The 27,276-nt window shown below is 35.9% G+C and overlaps 1 protein-coding gene across 1 annotated transcript; it reads right to left on the bottom strand.

The window, feature by feature from the left end:
* Window positions 1-3,588: 3,588 nt before the first annotated feature.
* On the bottom strand, window positions 3,589-26,897 carry VEGFC (vascular endothelial growth factor C). The gene is made up of 8 exons (XM_009330729.1): window positions 26,602-26,897; window positions 25,965-26,043; window positions 24,715-24,928; window positions 23,092-23,282; window positions 12,083-12,234; window positions 8,789-8,898; window positions 8,200-8,530; window positions 3,589-3,703 (listed from the first exon to the last, which is right to left on the bottom strand). Exons 1-8 carry the CDS (start codon window positions 26,895-26,897, stop codon window positions 3,589-3,591), a joined length of 1,488 nt encoding a protein of 495 aa, XP_009329004.1.
* Window positions 26,898-27,276: the final 379 nt, after the last annotated feature.

The following is a 27,276-nucleotide window of genomic DNA, read 5'->3' as shown; positions in this document are numbered from 1 at the left end:
GAGAGATGTTAAAATTCAAGGGCATCTGGAGTTGTCACTGAGATCTGAAGACTGAAAATGAGCATATTGAAAGCAATCCTAACACTAAGCCTTTCAAGATGATATGGTACATATGAGAGATTTCATGCTGGTCTTTCAAATAGAACTAGGAGAATTGATTTACTATCATCGTGTTCAACATGAATTAAACAAACATGCCAGCAGACTAACAACACTCATGCTGTAAATAGTATTATCCTTCTGTTAATACAGGTAGAGAGGGGTTGCTCTGTCTAATTTATGGTCTCCATATAGTACGATATTGAAAGAGTACAGAAACTGTTGTAAACTCCTGATGAAATGCAAGCGTAAGTCCATTAAATGTGATTTACTGCAGCGTTACACGCGCGCTCTCTTTCTCTCCCGCCCCCCTTTTATTTTTTGTAGAAGGTACAGGGAGGTTTAGACAAATAACAATACAAGCTTTTTATTCAGAGTTAGTGCAGAATAACTTGTATATAGAATTATCACCTATATTTTTAGATCTTCTTTTAAGCTGTATAGTCTCTTTTTAAATATATTTTAAGAATACTAAATTAAGATTTGAAATTAAGATGAAAATTGCAAGGAGATTATAAGCAAATAACACTTCAAAACTGAAAATGGTGCAAATATATCAGCTACTTTATATAATAGATGCAAGGAAGACCTGCTATGCAGATTATACCGCCACTCTACAGTTCTCTACAGATAAACACTTGCTTAAATATAGATGATTTTGTGACAGTATTGAGAATAACAGAATCACATTTTATCACTTAGAATGGGAAATCTGTAGCCTATACTAGTGATAATAACTGTGATATTTATTGTGTTCTTGTGTATAATGCGTTTTTAAAAAAACGTTATTTTCATGTAAAGCGGAATTGGAGAACCTGATTACCAGAAAATGTTATTAACTGCTTGCATATATTATTCTACTCATCTGCATACCTTTGAGAACAGTTGACCAGTCACTTTGCTCAGACATAAACCTAATTTGTGGTAACTTTTAGAAGTCAGTTCTTTGCTTTCTTTAAATCTTAGTTTTACTTAGTGATTTACATAATTTATGTCCAAAAGACTCAGTATGTGGAAAGTTAAGCAATTGAAAAAACTGCATTTGAGAAAGTCATTCTTATTCAATGCTGATGTTTTTAATAAAGTTGGTGCTTCTTGTTCAGTGCTCTCATCTTCAAACTCCCTGCCTTCCCTTCCCTACCCTGATGGGGTTTATGATTTTGGAGTGTAGCATGCTCGGTAGAAATCCAAATATCTGCTTAGCCAGAATGCTTTTATTAGCTCCGTTTTCATGAACTCCTTTCAGATACTTTAGACATGTAAAGTGAGCATTGCTCAGTTTACTAATGTTTTTATTTGCACGGTATTGTAACATGCACTTTTTATAATCTACATAGAATGCAGTTTTGCTCTGTCTCCACTTGTGCCCTCCTCCTTTTTAACCACGAGTACAGATTTTATCTGTTAGATACTGGTTTACTTAGCATCTATTCCTGGTTTCAGATTTGGTTTGTCCTTCCCCCATGGCCCCTCTTCTGTATTGGGCTTGGATAGAAATTAAAAAGCTTATTTTGGGAGTTTCACCTACAGCTTGTTTTTGCAAGTCTTCATTAAAGTTTGCTCTTTAATTGATTTCTTAAGGTATTTTATGCTTCCTTCAAGCAGCTGACATACAGAAGTGGATGCCTGGATCTCTAGTAATACTGAATGAAGTTTTGACTATTAACCTCTTGCTATTAGATTGACATTGCCAGTTTAGACACTGTTGATTTACATGACTGCTAATCCAACCGATGGGAATTGTGGGTTGTTATATTAGCATAAAGTTGTATTTCAGTGTTAAATCATCTGGAGTTCTACTTGCATCTGACTGCTGAGGCAATATAGTAATGAAGACATTCCTCAGTATTCGTATGCCTAAACTTCCTCCTATTATCCTATTTGGAAAATAAATAGCTGGTCTCTTAGGAAGAACATTGAGGACATAGACAATACAGTGGAAAGTGTGAACTCTCAAACTGCCTCTCATCCTGCCTACTTGTTAGACTGTCTCAACTCATGATGGGGGCTGAGAAATTAAAAGTACCTTTTACTCAGTTTTAGGAACTCTGATATCTAAATATTCAAGAATTTAGAAAAGCAAATCCCCATCACCAACTTTATTGGAAATAATCAGAAATAATACTACTTAATTAATAATGCTTTTAAGAACAGCTGCTTAGAACAAGCACTTCAGAATAATGACATCTAAAATTATTTTTGCAGATCTGCCCACTCCTGTCACAAAAATCTTGCTTTGCAGCTTTGCTTGTTCCACTTCTGCACCCAATAAAGTTTCCATAATTTAACAACTTCCTTCCAACTTCTGAAACATTTTAATTTTGACTAGATTGTTCTATGCAGATTGCTCTTCCCATGCAAGTTAAAAATCTTACCTCTTTTCAGAGTTGTAGGTGTTTGATTTCTCATTCTCTTTAATAAAGAGAAGTCCTGACCATTTTTTGTGTAGAGATGATGTCAATCCATACCCGACTGGTGGAAGTCCTTTCATGTCCCCATTGGAATGTAAAATGTATTATTTTCCTTCAAAGTATTTTTGCACACATATACATTTTTGACCAAGATATCTGATTGACTATACGAAAGAGTAAAAGTGCATCAAAGCATTCTGAATTATGTAGTTGTAAATTTTACAATATAGCCTGTAATACTAAATAAAAAGCATAGTTGGCATTTCTACTTTCCTACTAATAACCTTCAATAGATATTATTTTATATTATTCTTTAGGAATTCTAGAAGAAAGGTGAATATATTGGAATGTGAGTAGTTGCTGCTGTCCTTTAAATGTAGTCCTTATCCTTGGGCAATGTACAGGATCTCCAATGTTTTCATTAGTTATTAATTGTACTTGCTTTGCTAGTTTCGTTCTAGAGACAGAAATATCACTGTATCATGAAACACTAAGTACAACTTTTTCTATTTCAAATGTCATATACAACAGGTATTCGAAAATGTCTGTAGCCTTCCTTTCATAAAAGTGCTTTCTCTTAATCGCCTTTCCCCCTTTTAAGAACTCTGATAATAAAGCTGAATTGTAGTTCCTTTCTTTAGGCAGATGATTAAACATTCTCACCATTATATAATACAATTTCCATTTTATTTTAAACATACTTTGCATGATATAAAAATATTGATCACAGTGAGCTTTAACAATTGTTACTGCTATAAACAGAAATGCTGCACAATGGTTTTAGTGGAAATAAATTATATAGTCATTATCTCTTAAAAAAAAAAAATCACAAGAAGGAGAAACTAGGCTGTTTGGTCATTGGCAGAAAATAAGTCCTTATTGAGTTCTTTACAAAACATGAACCCCAGTTATTTCCTACATTTGCTTTCCGCATCTTGAGAAAAGCACAATGCGTCTGTCTCTGAAAGCCCCACAGGGTCTCTGGTGAACATTTAATTCCAAATATTAGCAAAGTTTCTGTTGTTCTTTTGTTCTAATGGAAAAATGTACACCAAAACAGCAAGTAGTGCTCTCTTCACTAATTCATAAGTGGTCTTTTCCAATATGTGGGTACACAGCGGCACACTTCTTCACTAAAATAAAGTCCAGCATCACAGCGTTTCGTTCTGACTGTACACGGCGGTCTGTAACAACTAAAGAAATGAAAAAAAGTGGGCATTAATATAACATGATCATTTATATTAACCTGGAGTAGAAATCTGTGTGCATTTAGATTGCCATTTCTCGATGGGATATTTAATTCCTACAAATACGTATCTTTTAACTTCTGTTTCTGTTCTTGCAACTACTTTTAATTGGACTATTTTTCACAAAAGACAATGAAAGAATAACGAATGCTATTGAAGAGAAATCATTCTATTGCAACAGCTACTCATAAATATTTTAACATATTGCCTGGCTGTAGTCGCATTCTAATCTTGAGTAGTACTTTTTAAAATTTAATTTTGAAAATACAGTAATATTTTTCTGTACTCAAATTGGCTTGTTATGACCTACTGCATGCTGCCAGTTTGAGGTGGCAATCCAGAATCAGGTGATAATCAAATCTACCACCTTCTTACTCAGGACTGTTTCTCACCTTTTTCACTAATGCAATAAAGCCTGAGAGAGATTTGTCTACGTATGTTACACTGTGACTCTGATCTTGAAAATGAGAACATACTTCCTTTCAGGTTGCAAACTCCTATAGCCGCTCTCTGAAGCCAGCGGGGATAGATCTACACTTCATATTGCATCTATGTGCATTCTGAAGTAAGATCAGAGCCTGCATGTTTATGATAAATGTTAAAGGAAAAAGAACAGAAATAGTCCCTATTTGATTAAAATAAGTTTAACAGAAATAGAGCGGTAAACAACACATCACATCTACCTAAGCAGCAGCAGAATTTTTCTTCACAGATTCCTTGACTGAAAAATAGAACTTATACAATGATAATATCTGTAGTTGTCCCTGAACTCTTCCTTTTCCTATTTTATTTTTTCTATTAAAACAAGAACTTGACCTAAAATAACCTTACAATAACAATGCTAAATACTTTCTGGTATATAATGGAGACAAAGTACAAGTCTGGGTTTTTTTTCAGATGCTGGCAATGAGTCAAAAGACAAAATATATGTTTCGAATTTCAACACACTTATACTTAAAACTTGTATTTAAATAATGTGTGCCTGTTTGTGAAACACTGATATTATGATCTATTACTATAATTCATACTTACTTCAGTTGAAAGACACTACAGTACACTATATTAAGGCAATGTCACTATCCTCTTCCCTAGGCAATTCTTGTTTCAGGCTTGGGGCTACTCTTATTATTGTTGCAGATAAGTTAAAAAGTTGCATGCTTGTTTTGGATACCAAGTTGCTACTTTGCAATAATTTGTTTATGATATGAGGTCTGGATTACAGTTATATTAATTCAAGCCAGCTAGTTCAACCAATGAACCTGGTTATGAGGAAAACAATAAGGAATGAGGAAGACTGCAAACATGACATTTATTAACTAGTCACATCTTGTTCAGTGTTTTCAATGTCATTAATCATAGATTAGTTCACCAGTGTGGTCTCTGTAGTTAAGGGAGTAACATTATTTTATGCCACTTAATATATTTGAGATCAGTGTAACAGCTCATGGGAATCTCTCAAAGCCCTACTGATCTTTTGCCCAATAAAGTTTGGAAACAATGGTAAAAAGCAACAAAAATCACAGTGTCACTTGAGAAAGAAAGCTGTCTTGCACGTTTGCCAAAGGATCTAATACTCTGAGCAAATGGGCAACCAGCAGTAGGTTTGTTCCGGGAAAAAGGTGTTCCACAGATATGCAATGGATGAAATACTGAACTCACTTGCCTTTTTGCTGGTCTCTGCCATGAAAGTTAGACTATTTCATGTACTGAATGACCACAGAATGAAATAAGAGAAAGATGAGGGGAAAAAAAAAAAAGAGACAAAGCCAAACTCTTTCACCCACCTATGACATGTTGCACAAAATGAAAAGCAGTCACGTAATCATTAAATATGAGGAGTTCACTTTGTTTAGGATTCGTGCCTCCTAGTGAACTGTGAACTTCAACTTCACTTACAGCCGACAGCACTATAAAGCATCTCTCCCATGTGAGTGTGTGTCTAGCAGCAGTCAAGGTCAGGTTACTGCAGTCTTATCCTTATTTGGGGCATTTCAACAGAGCAAGAAAGCCCCTCTCCTCCTCTAAAATGCTTTGCAGCTGAGGTGCCTACTTATCTGGCCCTACCAAAACTGACCAAAATAAATTTTTGAGGTGATAGCACAGGGTGAATAGTAGTAGAGTCATTGTTACTATATAAATGGGGTTTCCTTAGGAAACTGCTGAACAATAGACCAGGTCTTTCAAAAGATTTAGGCTGACTGTTGTTTATGGAGTGCTTTCATGTGACAGATGTCTGTTTTGATGAGGACAATCTGAGCATGTTGGAGCTAAGATAGATGTGCAGCCAATATGTATAGTGCAGGCGAGACAGTGGCAACCTTCTCTTTATGGTCAGTAATTGTGATTTTTCCTACCAAATGCTCAGGTTTGAGATTTTGGAAAGTCTAACATCTGCACAGATGAAACTGAAGTAGGAATGCTACTTTTAGTGGTGGTAACAGCATAATCACCTTAAAAGCCAGTATGCATTATGGTGTGTGTTTGGGTTTTTTTTTTCCTTTTCTTTTTTCTTCCTGTCCTGTTCTTTCTAAATGACTTTTTATTCCTGTCCTCTGGAGCAGGGTCTAACGTTAGAGGCAGAAGCATTTTAGGTACAGTGCATAAAAATGCAGGTGCTTCAAAACCAAAACCTACAAGGACTGTCTGCCTGCATGGGGAGCTGTCTAGGACACAGCTACAGGGGTCTGCTCACGTCTAGGTCTCAGGCATCTTGCACAAAGCTATAGAGTGGTATCTCTATTTACGTGGTCTCATAACAGCAAGGGATCTTTCTTTCAAACGACAAACAGGATGTTGCAGGGTTTATATTCCTTTTACAGAAAGCTTGTGGACACACCAAAAATGTGAGAAACCTATGCTAAGTGCTTTCTTAAGAAGGAGGAGAGATGGCATCTTCTATTTTCCTTGACTATCTACAGGGCTATTGGTTGTAGAGCTATAGAGTAACACCATATAAAAATCTTTCTCTCTTTCTCCACACAAAGATGAACTGCTTAGAAAAGAGAAACAGCTAAAAGCATCCTATATCACATTGTCCTTGGAAGTGAGAAAGGGATTCAAACTCTTTATCACATTCAACCACAACAACACAGAGAAAAGCTGAGCTTAATTTCCTCCTTCAAATACTAAGTCTTTAAATTAATAGAGGTGCCATAATAGATATCTGATGCCATTTCTTTGCTTTTTAAATGCCTGACTTTTCCAGTTGTGAATGTTCTTTTAAAAACACACAGCGTTTATATGTATAGCACTGCTGGAACTGCACACTTGAGTGTGCAGTGCTAAGGCTTTGTAATGTGCTAAAGCTCATGTAATAAGGTTGGGTTTTTTTCCCCTGCAAACATAAAATTGAAATAAAAACTGAACAATAGAGAAGAAATTATTTTTTATGATTATAACAACTCTCCTATTCCACTCAAAAGGCCAAACATAGGAAAATAGGTAATGTCAGTTATTATTAACTTTAGAGACTTGAACACAGGTCTCATTCCTAATATTAGACATTTGTTCTTTATTCAAGATGAAGTAATGTGTGTGTATATATATGGCAATATATTTATGCGAACTAATTACATGTTATATTAAAATATACATAAGGTTTACTTTTGATAAGCAATGAATTACCAATTTTCTATTTTCCATTTCCAGTGCCTGAACATTTCTGGAATTGTTATTTGTCATTAATATAATAGAAATAATTGCCATATATTAATAAATAAGTGATCTTTCTGTTCCAAATGGGATTCTTCCTGTTTTAACAAATTCACTTTACAGGAAAACTTTCCTCACAAAATATACAAAGCAGAAATAATAGTTTGTTTCTCAGAACCTGAAGTTGTTTGCATTTTTATGACTAGACTGCTACCACTATGGGTGTAGAAGTCATGGAAGGAAAAGCTCCTGTGATATATAAAGAAATTGCAGAGTTTTATTCCTAACCAAATCTCATTTTAAATGATGAATGTGGGCGGTCTGTTTTATAGTGATATATGTCTACTTTTCACAGAAACCACCCAGAGCTTTAAGATTTTTATGCACTCATAAATCTTTAGTATCAGTTGAGTGAAATGAAGAATATGCAAAAATGTAGGAAGCGAAAATCAATGATGGTATCCTCCAGAATTAATTCCTGAAATCTAATTATAAACATTTGAGTTATTTGAATTGCAATATTTGGTTCTTGGGAAAAATAGAGTGGGATTTTGAGTAGCATAAAAAAACAAGGAGCTTGAACTTACACCTCATTTTCATCAAAAGAGAAAAAAATAAATCACATGAAGTAGTAGTAAGAGTAAAAGAAAATAAATATGCTTTAAAATACTCTTTCTGCCTAGTAGTTTCCTCTTAGAGGTGGTAAAAATCATAGAAGATAAAACTGAATTGAAGAGAGGCTTACTGTTTACTTGAGGTTACAAAGCAATCCAACAAGAATGAGTTTTTACCTGCATGTCTGGTGATGGAACCTTTTTCCTTTTAAGAAGCATTTATTGGGAGATTCTATACATTCACAGATGCATTTTGCAGGGTTTAGTGGCTGATGTTTAGGACAGGTCTTTTTACATACACACTGGCACTTATCTTCATCAAATTCCTTGTTGGGCCCACAGGAAGTGGGGAGAAGTTTGTTTTTGCACATGCACTGACATGATGATCTGTCTAATTCTTTGTGAGGTCCACAGCTTGAGGGCCGCATGCCTCCTTTGCAGACACATTGACAGGTTTCTTCATCCAACTCCTTGTTTGGTCCACAAATATGGAATCCTTCAGATGTGTCTAGAAATACAGCAGAGAAGTTGCAGAATTATCAAAATTTTGTCTCTACCCATCCCATATTTTTAAGGGAAGAAACGGTATCGAATTCATACATTTTAAGGTGTTTTAAGAACAAACATATGTCAAAAGACAGGCAACAACCAGTAATAGTATCAATAAAGAAAAAGATTCAACTATTTGCTTTTCATATTTTTAATTTCTCCTTTAGATAAATCAAAACATGGAACTACATTTAATTGTTTAAGCAAAACTTCTTACCAGAATCTCCAAGGTGAGAAGAGAAACCAAAATCATGCTGTGCCAAACATCTGCAAATTTGATTATTCCAGATATGATTTTTTGGACAGGTCTTGTTTGCCACATGACACCTGTGGAATGAAATATACTGTTGATTTACTACTGTAAGAACTCAAGAAAGAAAAAAAATCGATTTTAGGTGCTAATTGCTTTTGTTTCCCTCCATTACAAACGACCTTTCAAAGAGATTCAGCTCATTCATAATCTTATTTTTAACTCTTGTCAAATCTGTTACTAATTAAGTTTCTCCCCGTTGGTTGAAGATACCTTCTCACATTTCAAGTTTTAGCTCCAACTTCTAGAAACTGATATTTTTACTTTCCTAATGTAGTTTGGAAACAGATCTAACCCTTGAATGTACGCCTCATATAGAAAATAGACAAATATAAAAAAAACAGTTGCATACCAAATATGTTGTAGGTGGCAACAGGCATAATTTTCTACATTGTTTTTTGCAGTACAAAAATGTTTTCACACATATAGACATCAAAAGACAGCTGATAATAGTTTCTGAATGAATGCTGTAGACCAAACCAATTTCTAGAACAAAATTAGATTATCAGATTCCTTTTCCCTTTATGTGAAAGTTATGTGACATTAACTGACTCTTTCTCATCAGCCACTCAAATCCTGGACAGCTTTCTCGAATCTAAAGATTTGGACTTCAGCAGTGATGCCTCTTCACTTTAGAAATGAAAGACAATAAACAATTTAACAGTTTAATGCTCTTTACCTGCTAGAGTTTTGCAGCCAAGGTAGTGGTAAGCAAAGAAAGCAAAAAATCCTAACAGCAATTGGTCTCCTTTTAAAGGATGACTGAACTTAACTAGTAGGTACACCACAGATAGATAAAATATTTGTGTATTATTTGATCTTCCTTGCTTTCAATTTCTTTATTGCCACAGGTAACATTACAACTTTTAACAAGTCATGCCTAACTTCATGCATCCAGGCTGTGTCATTTATTCATTGTTTCTGTAGTATTTCTAAAATCCTCATCTGTTAAGACAGCACATACATTACACATTTTAAGCACTTTTAATTCCCCTGAGCACCATTACTCATGCATTCAAAAATGCAGGTGCTGGGACATTCTTCTGTGATCATCATTCAAGTGTACCACTCCCCTTCACCACATTAAATGACTCTCTGCTTGTAAAGACTGCTGTAGTTTAACATCACCCTGCATCGCCTCATGTTTTATCAAGCTGGCGTTTCCTGATTTCATTCTGCTAATGATCTCACTCTTGCTCCTTCACTTGGCACATACGCCTTTTGGCCGCCTCCTGATTCTGCTTGAGAAATAGTATGGATAATTTACAGATGTATTATTATATTCTGTTTAAAAAAAAAAAACCACCAAACAACAACTCACACCTGGAGCAGCCTGGCTCTAGCCATGTTTAAAACTAACTACAGAAGGAAGCCAGGGTGACAGTATGAAGAAAACACCAAGCACACGTGAACCCATTAAAAGACAGTGTTGATTCAAAACCCAAGTTATCAGAACTTGAAGAGAATGATATGTATTTCAGCATCAGGGCTGGAGACACCCAGCAAAAGGAATTGGAACTGCTTGTTTACAAATTCTACTCTGGTTGCTAGTATAGAAAATTACTGGGGATATGGCTGAAATTTTAAAATGACTTATTGTAACATTTTAGGAAAGTTCAGGAAGGCTAGGAAAAAAAAAAGTCAGAGGCAAAACAACTTTGCAGAAAATTTCACTACCTCTTTCCAAATCATTGTCAACTCAACTTAAAAAAAAAATTAAAAAAAAAAAAAAAGTCAGCATGCTAACTTGTTACCTGTCAGTGTCAGGACAGATAATGCACAAGAAGGGGAAACATTTAATGTGTACAACATACATCCAAACCACATCTAAAATATGCTTATCAGCTCTGTAAGCGCCTACCTACAGACCATGGGAAAAAAAGGTTATCACAGAGACTTGGATCTGAACTATGTATACTGAAGGCCCCTCTGCTCCCCCCCACCCCAAATCGCTAAACTTCTAAAACAGAGTGACAATTTTCTGTTGCACATCTTGATGACATTCTATATAAACAGAGAAGGGTACAACTTAAAATACCATTACTCCAGGAGGTATTCTTGAAACACTGGTTAACATGAACTGACATGCCTCAGCTCCGCAAGTATGTAGAAGTAGCTACTACTTTTTAGAAGGAAAAAAAAAAAAAACCCAACCAAAAAAGCGGGAGAACAGGCAAAGACCTAGACTTTAATTATCAGGATAAAGTTGTGCAGAAAATATATTTTATATAAAAAAAGATCGACTGTTTGTATTCTATCTATGACATGTCATTTCTCTCTTCTTTCTAACATGTGCCTGTGCATTGTGGCATAATCCAGCCTTGAATTCTTATTAGATTCCAACTGTTACTACCCTAAAACCAGAGATTATACTCTTAGGTTTTTCTTTTCAGTAATACATAAGAAAGTCATTACTGTATTTCTGTTAAAATGAGCATGTACATAAATACATGCACACATGCAGATCTGCCACTGTGACAAGAAAGTACATTTCCAAGTTTTGACTTTACAACAGTTTCACTAGCATTCAAACCTATAAATAAAAATGTTAAGGAAAAATAATTTGAAATTAAATTGAGAACATGAGTACAAATTAAAAAAACTACAGAGAGATTCTGAAAAGCATCCGGGCACTCACCAGGAACACGTAAATATCTTTCCTTTCTAGAATCTAGAAGCACTCAGCTTGGTTGGTTTTTTGTTTTGTTGTGTTTTTTTTGTTTTTAAATTTATTTTCTTGTAAAAAGCCATAGATTTTAAACTTAAAGACAGTACTTAACAGTAGAGAAGGCCTGTATATATTCTGATCTAGTACTACTCTGTCTTACCTTTGTTGAAGCATGATTCCTTACTCACTGGACAGCCAGCTACCTGTTGAGTGCTGGTCAAAGTCTTATATCTGTACGCTTACTTCCCTGTAGCTATAGGTGGCTGTTTCCCAGCTAGAATAAACTCTTGCAATGGTAATTACAACAGCCCCAGTTTATCCATTGGGTAAAAAGGTACCGTGCTAGTAACTTTAGTAACATTCTCTCCACATAAAACAATATTAGCTCCTTTACAAAATGCATTCTGCTACTCCTACTACTACTACTGTGTGTAAGTTTACCTATCTTAATTGTGAAAGCTTCCAGCAATATTTTAAATCTAATTATACAGGCTTACTCATAATGTGAAAGGAGAGACAAGACTCATACTTACTGAGTTTGTGTTGCTGGCAAGGAACGTCTTATGATAGAATGAACTTGTCTGTAAACATCCAACTTCGACATGCATCGGCAGGACGTGTGATTGGCAAAACTGACGGTTACAGGTTTGGGGCCATGAGAGAGAGGCACTGTGATCTCAAACAACTATAAAAGGGAAGGCAAAGCAAAGAACTTTTTTTATAGATCAGTAACAGGACAACTAAAAATAATATAAGGACATCCAAAAAAAGCTATAAGGATTTTAAGTTTGGGGTTTTGTTCTCTACCATCATACAGTGACATATTCAGTTATAACTCTAAATAATCATTATGTGCAAAATGAATACAATAGCCATGTTATGACAACATTTTTAGTGCTAAACCCTGTTACGTGCCTGTTTGCTTACTACAACATTTAAACTAACATTGTTAAAAGAGGAAAATGTACAAAGAACTCATTTTTCTAGAGGAAATTACTTCAAATTGGCAGCCTTTTAAAAAAATCTAAAATGTAACATTTGGAAAGTGCTTCAAAAAGTTGGAAAACACGAATAATTTAAAAAGGGAGTAAGCTACAACCTAAGACATCAGTTGCACAATTAGAAGAGCTTGTGTTAAGCAGCAGTATATTGGACTTAGATCAAAACATTTTTGGATGAACAAGTTTTGAACCACAGCATACTGTATTTTTTACTTTCCTGTATTTGTATCAATGCAAATTATATGGTTACCCTAATGGAATGCATTAATTTTTTTTCAGGATATTAAGAAACATTCACTATTAATAAAATAATCATGTATGTGAATGAATAAAATCCTAATTTTAGTGGGAAATGTAGTTCAACTGGTAGAAGAGGATAACTTGAGCGATACCTTGTGGAAAAACTGAACATGTGATAACAGACAAACAGTGAGACTTATTTCAGTATTCAATTCAGGACATGCACTTTATCAAGTTAAGAAGGTTTCACTGTAAGACTCAAATCTCAATAGTCTCCTGAAAAGTTAGGACAAATACTTTAGGTCAAAGTCTTGAAAACTATTTTTTTGTAGTATTTTTAATAGGATAATAGTGCACTGCTGCCTTTTAGGTGTTTAGTCACTTTTCCAAATATATGTAAGAATATTTCTGCATCTTCTGGGGACTTTACTGCCTTTAAAAACACGGTCATTGGTTATTATTCCCATTTCAGCTGATGAGACTGTATAACAAGACTTTAATTTTTAGCTGAAATCTATTTGCAATGTTTTTTTATAATCAATAACTTTTGCATGCTGCCTATATGCCATATTGTAATGTAATGAAAATACTGGTAATTTTAAATGATTCAAAATACGAAGGACATCTACAGGAGGTCCTGAAAACAGGACCTTGCACTGAAGTATGCAAGTGAGCCTGGGTACCGACAAGCATGCAGGTGCAGCAGTGTGGGATGTATTCACCAAGTACCCACAAGGTAAAAGGGCACTTGTGTAGCCGACAATAAAGCTCATACTGTTGATATACCTAAACTGTGCAACTTAAAACCTAAACGGTATAAAGAAAGCATCATCAACTCTGATAGGTATTATCTATTTTACAAAACAAATTTTGGCATTATTTAGTGACTGGATCTTTAAAAAAGTATGATGACACCCCCAATGTTAAGAACTGAAACGGCAGAAGTAGTATATTTGCATTTTATTCTGTTATGGAAGATTACAATGCTATTATTTTTGCTGCAAAAAGTACTGCATCCCTTATATTAGTTTTAAATGTGGGTTTTTCCCCACTAGAATCTAAAAAGGCAAACTGGTATAGTGTTTACCTTTTCAGAAGGAAAATCAAAACAGAAAATAGTTTCCTGCATCTTCCAAATACTGATGAAAAAACTATCCATCTAGGGAGCTACCATGGAAAGAGTTTCTCTTGTTAGAGAGACTTCTAGCCAAAGCACATTAACATTTGGATTCTTGCTCCAGCTGCAAAATAAATAACACTTCTTAAAATTTTGGTCTTGAGTCATTAATAAGATAAGGGCACAAGTACATGTCTAGTTTAAAGTTTGGTATCAATAAAATGAATGCCTAAATCAGTGTCTGCTGTTCTCAAACATAATTATCACCAGACACACTTCCAGGGTTTTCACTAAGTTCAGCGCAGAGTTCTGGAAACAGACTTTCTAATCAACGTTTTATTATACTTATAATCCTTTTGGCTTCCAAACCAATATTGGCTCCTTTACCCTTATCTATTATAAAAGTTCCTTTAAATTAATCAGAAAAGGCATTCTTACCAAGATGTCTCATCCAAAAAGAGCAATAATCATAACACAGAGCTATCATTTTCATACTAATATTTTATATGAAAATAGCTTTATGTACTTATTCATTTCTTTTTAAAATATCCACCTGCTTGAAGGCCATCATAGGTTTTGTTACAATGCACAATCTCACTAGGAAATTGCAGAGGAGGAAGGTGGTGGTGTAGATAAAGAGACAGAAAGGACCATGTTTATGAAAAATAGCTTTCATTTCTGCATACAGTATGAATTTGAGAAAATATATGCTGAGTTCTTTGGGTGTCTGCTTTTTAAATACTGATCTTTAAACAGACGGCAAAACTCACCTACATATGCAAGACTTGTATCTTTTTTTAAACAAGTTGTGCTTTCAGAAGGCCAGCACAACTGTTGGGACCTCTGAAAATCTGGACAGCTAGGAATCTACAGATGTGAAAGCCTTTACTGTATTAAATATCTTGTAAGAAAACTGATTCCTAAAACACATATATGAATTGAGGGACAGAACAAAGAGTATGGACTTAATTACAATATTACACATGTAAAGAGAATCTTCTGTTTTCTCTGCTCTCTTATGACAGTATGAACTTGCTTTTCCGAAGCTGAAGTAAAAACCCACTATGGGGAGAACTGACAAAACTTAGTAACTGAAGAGAAGTGTGATTCTTTGCACGGACCAAACTGCAGCTGACTAGAAAAAAGGGCACATTCTCTCCTTCCTCTGTTCTTGGAGTAGATCGATTTGCCATACTGCAAAGCGTAGCAGACTCCAGAGCGCTGGAGATGGCAGTGTAGGACTATTGCTACAATCCCAAACCACCTGAAAGAGGTCCCTGTTGGCGCAACTGTCCTCCCGTTCGGCCTCAGTAGTAGATTGAGAGAAGTTTCACTAAAACACCTGAGACGTACCAATTGTGAGCGGAAATGATGGTGAACATGAATTCTCTTAATCTACATTTATCCTTCCATTTAAACTGCGAAAGGTATCAGTTTAGAGGTGAATATTGCTAACAACTATTCCCACCAACACTTCAGTGGTGCAATGCAAAAAAAGCCTAGTTAAACAATGTAAAGGTAGACTAGCTTCCTTGACCTCATTGAATTACCTTCAGTTTGTTCAACTAAATTCTCTTAATAGCAATGTATTTTACATCACCCACTGGTAGCTACTGTTTATACATAAACTAAAAAACCAAAGCCAACTATTTATGTTAGAGATTATATGATATTATATTATGTTAGTTCTTACATTTCTAGTCCTCACTTTTGGAAAGTGCTTAAAATGATACATGAACTAGCATTTTGAAAAAGAATGTAAACCAGATCTGCTTTCCTTACTGGAAATGATGGAAGTGAAATACTGGGGTTGGAATTATTGATTTGTTCTTCCTACACTTTTTATTTGTCTGCACATGCCACTAGGATGCTATATTCTGATGCATACTGAAAAAGGAGATATTTATTCTTTTCTTCTGAGAATGATAATATATCAAGAATAGATTTCACAAGAAATAAATTCTTGAAAAGCAGTCTTTTACAGAAAATGTATTTAATACTCAGAATAACCCTGTTTAAATAATCTCTGGCATTTTGAAACAGAATCCATTCTAAAGAAAATCTACATTCTGCTCTCAGCTGTGATAGCAGCATCTCTAAATCCAATGAACCTATTTGAGTATAAGTGAATAAACTCTCAATATACATAAGCTGGGTTTGAATTATTATCTTAATAAATCATTTCAAATTAGGTAAGATCTGACCTTCTGGAATGCTTTCTGGTTTTGTTAGCATCTCTAATTTATTACTTGCTCATCTTCTTCATCCAACAGAACAATAAGCTCAACATCTGTTGTCACTACAGGGCACGTTTGGCAACATTTAACAGCCAAATGTCAATATCTAGAAAGGATATTTCTATGAGAAATGAACCATAACATCTGTGTACGAGGCTAGTTCTTGACTCCCTTCTTTTCTACCAGCATTGCTGGTTGTGGGTACCATTGCTGGTACCCACATTGCCCATATAGGTACCTCTTCTTGGAGATCAGATGGCTCATATTTCTGTCTGGTCCCTCATTCATTAAAGGATTGGTTTTACTGTATTCTTAGAGACCCAAATCTTCTCTCCCTTCCCAACTTCAAATCATAGTAAAAATTGGACTAATTCATGCTACAGGCAACAGGGAAAAGACATTTCCTTCAGGTCTGTTCAAGGGCCAAGGCCTAAAGACAGACATTCAGGACCAAAAACTGCAAAGAACGAGCTTCAGTCCCCAGGAGAACATGAGATCTGATAGTAGTAGGGATTAGGGCAGTTTTTACAGTAGAGAGCTTCTATTGCTTGCAGTTTTGAGAAAAATGTTAGTAATTATAGTATATTAAACAGCAAATTAAAGTACATCAAATGAGCATTGCTAGCGTTAGAGGCAAATACTCAAAAGTTAAAAGAAAAAATTAGACTCAACTTGCCTATGCTGTCCTGTACATTTGTGCTACCAACACAGCATTGAGGTCAGGAAACCAGTGGAAAACAACTACCAAAGCAAAATGTGATAGCATAGCTAAAGAGTATTATGTATAACAAAACAACACCCCCCCGCCAAATTACAGTCAAAGCTCTGTCCTAACCTCTTCCATATGAGCTAATATCATAAACATAAGTCAGTAACATACTATTAATCTCAGTGTATAACACATACTAATGAAAGCTCTATGTAACTGAAGAACAGTTGAAAAACTTATATAGTTAATGCATTTCACAAGAACTTAACGTGCCTTTCAGCCAGCCTAAGGCTGTTTTGTCACAGAAACCCAGCTTGCAGGTCTTCCATTTCTCCCTATTTCTAATATTTCTTTTCAAAGCACTGTGTTCAGCCCTTGTCTCCTTATGTCTTCACCCAATATGACAATTCTCCATGCCAACCTCCCCTCATTTCAGCCCAGCCAAAGTTTCCCTTTCATCCAGCCAGCCTACAAGCTTGACTTCCCTTCCCTCTTTTTGGGCTCCTTAGCATAACTTTTAGCATTCTGGCACACACGCATCTTGTCCCAGCTACTTTTGCATCAAGCAGGTTCCTTCCTTCCCAACATGATAAAGGAGGGTGGATCAATGACAGGCTCTCCCTAGAAGATGGGATTTAGGTGCCTAGATCTGAAACTGCATCAGATTTTTGTTCAGCTCCAAGTTATGAAGTGTTCTAGTGACAAATATATCCAAGTCTCCCAACAATTCAATTTGCTTCCTCGGTCTTTTTTTTTTAACACTTAAAAGTATGCAGACTGTCTCAAAGATAACAAAACACACATTCTTAATATAAACAAACAAGTGTCATATCCTTTACCTAAAATAAGGGAACATGAAATTTTTTTTCAGAGAAAAAAAAAAAATCCCAATTTTTGTTTTAACGATGAAGCCATATACACTTCTCTCTCACTCTGGTCTGAGAAAAAGCAGAACCACCACTTTTGCTGAAGTTTTAAAGCAAAGAACTAAAAAGTAAAAAGAAGACATCAAGCTGAGTCAGGTATCTGGCAGAGAAAATTTCAATCTCTGTTGTTAAAGAATAGCAAAGTTAGGCTGAGAATGACAATAGAGTTTATCATGGAGTATGTTGGATAACCTTAATATTAGGCTGCTTAAACTACAGCTGCTTACCATTGAACAAGACTATGTGTGACTATAAATCTTTTTTCCCCATTTTTCTGTGTCATGGAAAAATTCAAGAGCCTTGTACAGTAAATGGCTTAAATAGAAATTTTGTGCTAAAACCATGACAGTCGTTGGTACTATATGGATTTTTAAAAAAAGTTTTGGTTGCAGGACATTTTTTTTATTTTATTTTTAAGGATATGTATTTTCTGTCCCACTGACCATTATCAAGATGATTTTGTATCTGTCTTTCAACCTAGCCAAACTTGAAACATTCATCTTCAAAAATGAAAGAAGGTCATTTTTCTTCATACATTTGGATTACACAATCTGTAATAAGGTGTATTTTAGGCTTAATACTTAACCTTCGTTCCACTGCACCAGCCAAAATTAAAAGGCAGCATATCCTACAGACCCAAACGTCAGCTTCTTATGCTTGTATTTTCTGCATCCCAGTACAGACAGGTACATAATTAAAGAACTTTTGAGACCAATACAAAAGTAAGTGGATAATTAGATCACTTTTACAATATGTGTGCAACTACAATTTTTTTCCTGGATTTCCATTCTTTTACACATCAATTTTTTAAATCCTTGAAGATCAGTGCATATGCTCTGTACTGTACTGTACTTCTCAGGTGAGAAGCACAGCAAGAGGACACCAGGCAAAGGTGTCTCTGAATTGCTCTACCCAACCAGACTTGGCCATTGGCACTCCGCAACCTGCAATCATTGTGATGCCAAGTGCAACAGTCCCCCTTTTTCCCAACCTTGTTATTTCTTTAGCCATCCTTGCAAGAGCTTCCAGGCCAGAGCTGCGTGATCCCGCAGACCACCCTGCAGTAGGCTCTTTTCAGTTCCCACACTGGCAGTGCTCTTCCTTTAGCCATTTATAGAGCTGGAGTGGAGAACAGAAACAAGGGTGGGACCAGAGACTGGTCCACAAGCTAGAGCTCAGCAGGATTTTAACCTTTTAAAAAAAAAAAAAATCTAACAGCAGACAGGAATCTGAATTCTTGTCCAAAAGCGTTATCAGAATTCCTGTAAAAAAAATTTCCTGTATATTGCTCCTTGCTGATCCTTAGGAAGGCATGTATTTTTGATTCACTGAATTGATAGCTCCTTCTTTAGACTAGAAGGACTTCATGCCATACTTTCCAGAAAAACTGTTGATTTCTATACAAAGTATTTCTTTGCTTCAGTAGCTAAATTAATTTATTCAGCACTATCATTATATGTGCCAATATCCATTGTATCAGCACACATGAAATTATTATGATGATCACTGACTTCTGAAATATAAAATAATCAAACCTCTTATTTTCTTATCAGGATGAGGGAGGCTTATCATTCTAGATACTTTTCAAATTTAGGATTTATGTATTACTTTTTTCCCAGATTTACATTAACGACACTATGTTCTTCTGATGGACTGTGGTTTATTTTGGTAAGTTTCCCTTAAATTGACTGACTCAGTTTCCATCACTTGTGATCTCTGCACTTCCTAAAGTGTCAGTAAGGCTGGCCAAATATAACCAGTGTAACAGAGCACACAGTGTCTAGAGAGATTTTCAAACTAAGGATATAAGACTGATTTTAAAACTCTAAACATCTCTATAGTGGAAAGAATGAAAATAAGCTATTTGAAAAATGGTACATCATCATTATTTATTATCTAACTTTTTTGAAAAAAAATGTATTTCAAGGCTTATGTGTGATACAACAACATGTAACTTATCTGATAGAATACATTTCAGATCTGTTTAATATGCTTGGGTTCCTTGTTCTATCTTTTTATATTTTACCCCCCCCCCCCCCCCCCCCCCGAAATTTTAACAAAAACCATTTGGCATTTATACTGATATATCTCCCACTATTAATAGTACCTACTATATCATTACAATCATCAGTCTAACAGAAAAATGCATGGGAAAAGGCATAAATGGTAAAGTTCAAAACAACTGAAAATTCTTGCAACATATGCATCTCCAAATTGTGTAAAGGAGCATCATGTACTTCTCAAATATGGCAAACAATTTCAAGCTGTTAGCTTGTTTCCTGTGAGAAAAGCTCCTCTAAATCTAATTTCAAACTGCTTAGAAAGATGTTTTCCCTTGAGGGACTATTACTGTAACGATGAAACAAGAAGATTTAGGACCTTTACATCAAATGATCTGAAAGAAGCCAAAAAACGTGTCCATCCTGCCAGCCAAGAGGAAGAATGGAATGAGATGGCTCTTTGACTTCTGCTCACTGCTTCCCTTCAACCTATAAGCAAGTACCTACAGGCGGGGCATAAAAAAGTACAGCTGAGGGACAGGCTGTTGCTGCACCAGGTAGTTCCAATTTTTGTAACTGCTGTTGAATTACTTGTGTCATGGAAACAGAGAACAGCTATTTGATTAATAACAAATTAGAGAAAAAAACCAGCACAACCACACCACAAAACCAAAAAACAACCAACCATCTTCCCCATAGATATTTATCAGACAAGCCACCACGTACGAAGTTGGGCTATTGCAGTGTCATGGATAAAGGAGAAGAAAAAGATCTACTGCATTTTATGAATTAGCCTAGGGGATCCACAAATGTTTTCATAGACCTTGTACCACATCTTAATTAAGAAACTGTCTCATATCCCAGTCATGATTGTATAAACACCCCTTAGAAACTACAGAAACAGTTTTTGTGGAAAAAATGGTATTAAAAGCAAAGCAGAATACTCTTCTATTTTTCTCTTAATAAAGTTAAGTAGTTAGAAAAGAGGAACACAGCCCAAACTAGAGAGCTACTGACCTCTCTCTGGACCACCACAGTGTTCCACAAGCCAATCTGGGAACATCTGACCTAGTCCATTCTCCTGGCAATTAATGATTTGCTCCCCATAAAAATAATTTCTATGCTTAGCTCTTTTCTTTTTAATTAATTTTGATGAAAGCTGATATCAACTTTCTTTAGATTTTAATGTCCGGAACCAATGCTAGAGCTTGCCCTCACAGTAAGACCTCCAGCTGAAAAGTTAATTTCCCATTAAGCACTTTTTCTGCAGGGTGAACAGTATGAAGCTTATCTTATGTAGTTTATGCACCAAAAATAAAGCTACAAAAATGGTGACTTAGGAAAAAACAGAAGATGCCTGGTTACTAACCATTTGTTCTCATTTCATTCAGGAAATAAAAGGAAAACAGTAGTGAAAATAGGTGTGTAGGGTACCTGAATTCCACAGAAGGGTCTTGAATCCAATACTTTTCTCTTCCTAATTCTCATCTGATATAGGGTAAGCTGTGGTCACATAACTTTAAAAAGATTTGAGATGATGACAGATGAAGAGATATAGCTATAGCTCTCTTCCTTTTTAAGGGTTTTTTTAAAACTGCATTCTGTCAAGGACCAGATAAAACTGGAAAGCAGAAGCAAGATAGAAAACTCAGAGATTAAATTGCTTGCTTTTACAGAATAGCTAAGAAAACAAAACAATGCTATTGCCCCTTACTTCTTTCTGGTAAGTCCTTTAACATTTTCCTTTTCAGAGTCTCTCAAATCTTTAACTACTCCTATATCGTATCATCACCAATGACATCAAGAACTTAAAAAAGAAACTCAGAACTAGTATAAACATTTTCTACTAGGCAAAAAAAAAATTACTTCACTCAATAGATATGAACAGAAAGATGAACAGAAAGGGGTTATCTACCCCAAACTGACATGGTGCTCAGAGACCAGAAAATCTGTGCTAAATGCAACAACTCTCTCTGTAACTAGATCATCCTTTATTCAAGTAAGCTAAACTTTATAAATACGTGAAAAAAAAAAAAAAGGTTGTATGTCTTGGTTTATAACATGAAAATTATATTTGCTTCTTTCAAGCAACTGGAATTAGGACAGATGTTTGTGGGAATAACTATGGGCTTGAACAAAATCAGTATTGTAGTTTTCCTCGTTTAAGCTATTTGAGTTACATTATTCCTGTGCTTTGTGGCTGTCTACCACTAGCTCATACTTAGGATTGAAAATTCTTGGTGGAATATACCATTTCAGACAGACAGATCTGGTGAGAAATGAGTACAGAAAATATATTAAAAAAAAAAAAAGAGTTTTTTTCTGTTTTCTTTATGTCCCCCCTTTTCCTAATCCTCTCTCAAGAAGGCTCAGAGCACTAAGAAGTTTCATGATAAAGGAATGACATCTCCATGGGCTACAATTTTACAGTTGACTTTGCAGTTGCGTATCTTCCTTATAAATATGTACTGCATCTTCAGCTAGATGAATCTAGCTGAAAAAGAAAGCCTCATTTACACTAAAATTAGTTTTCTTCAAAGTATCAGAAAGATGAGGTAAAAAGCGAAAAAGCCCACAACCAACAAAAAAACTACCAAATACTGTAACAAAAGGAAAATACCCTAGCAAACATTTTGAAGCATGACTACTTTTACATGATTTTTGAGGGAAATGTTGTTGTAAGATAATGTGATAATTGTTATAGCTACTTAAAATAGAATAATGCATGTATGCTTTTCCTTTAAAGGCAGCTCACAGGCTCAAAGCATAATCTCTGCATACTCCTAACTGATCACTAGCCCTGAACTTGAAGAATAAAAACCACACGTACACCTGAGGAAGATGCATTAAAACAAAACAAATAGGTACATTATACTAATATCTCTTAATACAGTAAAGTTCAGTTCCTAAAAGGCTTTATTTGCAACCTGTATCCTGTCTGCACACATCCTAGAAGTCTTCACAAATAAAATTAGAGGCTAGTTTTCCAGAGAGTGCTTGCCTCATACAGCAGGCAAATGGTAGATGCAAAAAAAAGGATAGAATTAAGTTTCATGGATAATCTCAAAAGTGAGAACAGGACATCATAATTTTTTTTTTCCTTAAAAAAAAGAAAAAAAAAAATATATATATTTGGCGGAAAAGAGTGTTAAACATTTTCTTCCAGGCAGTAGTCTCTTCAGCTGTTTTTCCTATGTATTCTGGAATTGACTTTTTTCCTTCCTCACAGTAGCAATAAGAAGGTTTAAAATATGCATGATCATAAATGGATTTGCAAGGAGCACTTGGACCGTAATAAGAGTGAGAACTTACTGTCTTGCTGATGTAATTTGTGCTGATATTCATACACTGGAGTCCTTCACTATTGCAGCAACCTCCACATCTGTAGATGGATACACATGGGGGTTTAAAGAAGGTGTTTGTAGTTGCTCCAAACTCTTTTCCCACATCCACACACACTTCACGTGGCATGCACTGAGTTTTTCTCCATTCAGTATCAATACCTGCCAAGTTATAGGGAATTTCATGTGTTATAAAGTAACTGTTTAAAAACAATACTCTCCTGCAGTAAATTAGTAGGACTTTTTTTTTTTAAGTTCAGAACCAGAATATGCATTGCTAGAGTCACACCTTTTACTCAGTGAAATACACATCTCTCTGTGTTAACTTCTACCTAAATTTTCTTCTTCATAGGGATGTGACATATTGTCATGGAGCAGAAGAAAAGTCACAGCAGAGCTAAGAGGGAACATAACAAGGTTGGGCAGACCTTACGGCATTCACAGCTAAAGCTGTACCTATCCTTTCTCCTATGCCTAGGGTGAGTCTCACCTTGAGTGAAGTCTAAAGAAGTACTGCACATCTCTGCAAGTTAATTTTAACTGGTCCCACACAGTACTTCACTTGGATACTATATATTAAAAACATTAAATGCGATGCCTACATACTTAACGTGAAATTCATTTGAGTATGTGTTTACTTTGTTAACTCCCAGAGTATAATTTAAAGCAAAAGGTTATTATTTAGCAAGTATATGCACCATATGATTTAATCTGAAAGGTGATATTTGTGCCCAGATTATCCACGCAAATTTAGGCAAACGTTTTACATCGTGTTATACAGCCTTTTGGCAAATACAATCTTACATGAAACAGCCATGAGACTTGCAGCAGTACAGGCCCCTTTATTCTCTCTTGGAGCCAGTTTTTGGTAGGCTATTCAGCAAAAATGGAAATTTCACCTAATGTGTACCTTAAAAGTCTCCATTAAGGTACATGATTTCCAGTATCATGTCAAAAAAATACGCCTCCTGCTATAAATCCTGTGTTTCTCTGCCTGCAAGCACTTGCTTAAACTGTAAGCAAATTGTATTTTTAATCAGGCCACCTGAAAGACTAAGGGGTATTGACATATTTGTTTGAAAGCTGTTTTTTTCTGGTTTGAGCATAACATCATGACAACTGCCCTCTTGTAACAGGAAAAAGCTACAAGTGGATTATTTGGCCTCCTAAAGCAGTAACACGTAAGCGAAGAAAGCATTACCAGCAGTGACGTAATCGCAGAAAATGAGCAGGAACGGTTCAATGAAGCCAACTATTAGTGCCCTCTTTGCTTTCTGCAAAATCGTTACAGCCGCTACAAAGCAGGATTCCTTATACCTGAAGACAGCCAATTAACTTCCTGTATCAACTGCCCTGAGAAAGCAGTCTATACCTTTCTTACAATGGGCGTACCAAAAATACGGCTGTGGAGCAATTTATTTCCTTATGGAAGGTTGACTATCAAAGATTTTATTTTATAGCCATTACATCAAATCAAACTGCTAAGGGTGGTTTACTGATGATGCTTAGCTTTTAAAATATTTTTGACACAACTGACAAGCCTTTGGATTTTAATTTATTGTGTGTTAGAACGTGTTTTGTGTCCTGTACTTACTTTTCAGGATCTCTGCATTATAGTGTGCTGCGGCAAATTTCAGTGAATCATCTGATCTTGTGTCAAAGCTGGAGCGTTCCCTGTTGTGTTGCCAACCTCCTTTCCTCAATTGACATTTGAACATTTTCCAGTATTCTGGGTAAAGTACTGTCATGAGTTCATCCACACTGGACACAGATCGCAACTGCTCTTCCAGGTCTTTGCTTGCATGAGCCTGTCAAAGTAACATGCAAGATTAATTACCTTCTCTATTACACAAGGTTTGCTGGAAACTAGCCTGAAAAACAACTCATACATTGCAAAATAAAGTTGTGCTCAAAGGGGTCCTCATTACAAGAACTACTTTTGTCAGTCAATGCCAACAGTACTATGTTGACAAATACTGAAATGTTTGGCTTGTGCCACTAATTCTTTACCATATTTGTCATTCAAAACATCTGTGTGAGAAAGCAGCTATAGATTTAAGCCTATACAAGTACTGTTTGCAGATTAAAAAAAAATAATTCCATTTTTATCCTGGAAAGAAAAGTTTTCATGATAAAATTTTGAATGCTTAAACCCCAAAATATTTAAATGATGTTCATGTTATTTAAGATCACATACCATTAAAGTAACACCACGTTTTTGCCCATTTTCCCTTAGTCCAGGAAAATAAAAACACCCAGCAATGCAAAAACAGTGAAATTAGAAAACAGAAGAAACTGATTCATGTGATTTTGTACCTTTTTAGGGAAAATCCTAATAAGCAAATTCTATTATAAAGCACTAATCCTTAAATCAGTAGGATTCAAGGACATTGGTACCTTTAAGAATCTGAACTGCACACTCCCTCACTGCTAAGAGTTTCAGCTGGAACTCTTCAGGACTCTAAGCACTGCACTCCTTAACTTGTTTCAAGAGTAGTCTCAAATCCTGTAGTTGCGCTTTCTTATTTGCTAGCTTTTACACAAACTCACTGCAATTGCACTTTCCTAAAAGACTACAACTCAGATTTATTCTAATTTCTCACTTACCTGGAAGATTCCTCTATCCTCTTAGGTGAAACAATATATTGCATCAAAGGACTGCTGTCATTCCCTGCCCACCCTCCCTCATCCATGAATTGCTGACATCCCAAAGGGAAGGGCAGTAAGGAGAAAGAAAGGCACTGAAGAACCTTCAGCCATCTTCTCAGCCTACGTGGCCCTTAGATGGCAGTATGAGACACAAAATATAGAGGTACACTTTGTAAAAAATGTCTAGCAACTGACCGCAGACTTTCTACAGGTTACTACAGAACTTTTGCCCTGGTCCAAGAATAGCAAGGCCGTAACAGTGTACAACGTGTGTCTAAAACCAGAAATACGAAACTATAGAAATTGAAATTTAAGATTCTTTATCAAACGCTATTATAACAAAAAAGAAATTATTTCAATTAGTTATTTCAAACTAATAACTTTCAAGAAGTTATTTCAAACACTACGGAAGTAAAATGACTGGTTCTGAACTAGCTGACCTGAACCAAAACTGCTCCTTACCTCACAAACCACTAAAAGGGTACAAAATGGCATGCACTGTAGCATCCACTTCCTTATCAGGTACCAAATCCAGGAGAAATCCTGGCAAGGCAGATTCATAGAACTCGTTTCTGCAACTACAGAAGCCAAAGCTCTGTATGATTTCATGCAGATTTCAAAGTCATTTTGTACTTCAAAGTGTTATGAAGAGAAAAAAAAAAAAGTTTTCACTAAAGCCTCGCTAACCACAGTATCAGACAGACTACTTTGTCCTGGGAGATTTTAACAATCAAGCTATCAGTCTCAGAAACACGCTCATTCAGGACTTCATCTCTTTCCTTGCCTCCATAGAAAGGGTCATCTCTGACCCAAGCCACCCAGCAAACAGTACCTTGGGGCCTTGCCTTCAAATTCGTTGGCCACACAGAGCATCTCGCTCCCCTGTTCTTCTTGCAGGACGCCACACAAGTTCTCAATCAGTGGGTCACAGACAAAAATCCAAGCTGAACAAACAACTAATCTGGCCACTGTGCTTGCTTTCATCTCTCTCAAGAGGTGATAAGAGCAGGGTTTGAGTAGCCTCATTCCTGCCAGGCTGTTTCCTGAGAGCACTGCAGCACATACCCCTTGAGTAACGGGAAGCAGGTCGCTGCACCAGTGCAGTAAATGCCAGCGTCGCAGATGCATGCCTGCCACGTGATGGGAATATGGGTGGCACAGGAGGTCACGGCATGGAGGCGGCGTGTATATCCTGCCACAAGGCTGGATGCCAGTCTGTTATGTAAAAGGCACAGGAATGGAAACTGTGTTTAGTCGTCTAGTAGCTGATCCTAGGAGGTACCAGCAGATCATGGCGGTGACATGGAAAGAGAATCCAACCAAAGGTTCACCAACCTTTGATGAATCCCTTAAAAGCCTGTGCAGCCCACTGTAGACAAAACGCTGGCTGCTGTTGTTTCAGACATTCAAGGTACAGGCCTAGATCATCAGAAAAATAAGGACTGAAACTCAAAATTACTTAGTTGATAAGAAGCCAGTGTACGGAGCAGGAAAGAGGTTATATTTG

Source organism: Pygoscelis adeliae, unplaced genomic scaffold (genome assembly GCF_000699105.1).
Source record: "Pygoscelis adeliae isolate BGI_AS28 unplaced genomic scaffold, ASM69910v1 Scaffold167, whole genome shotgun sequence".
Classification (NCBI taxonomy): Eukaryota; Metazoa; Chordata; class Aves; order Sphenisciformes; family Spheniscidae; genus Pygoscelis; species Pygoscelis adeliae.
Note: the sequence above shows the minus strand (reverse complement) of the source record. Positions and strands in the feature narration are given on the sequence as shown.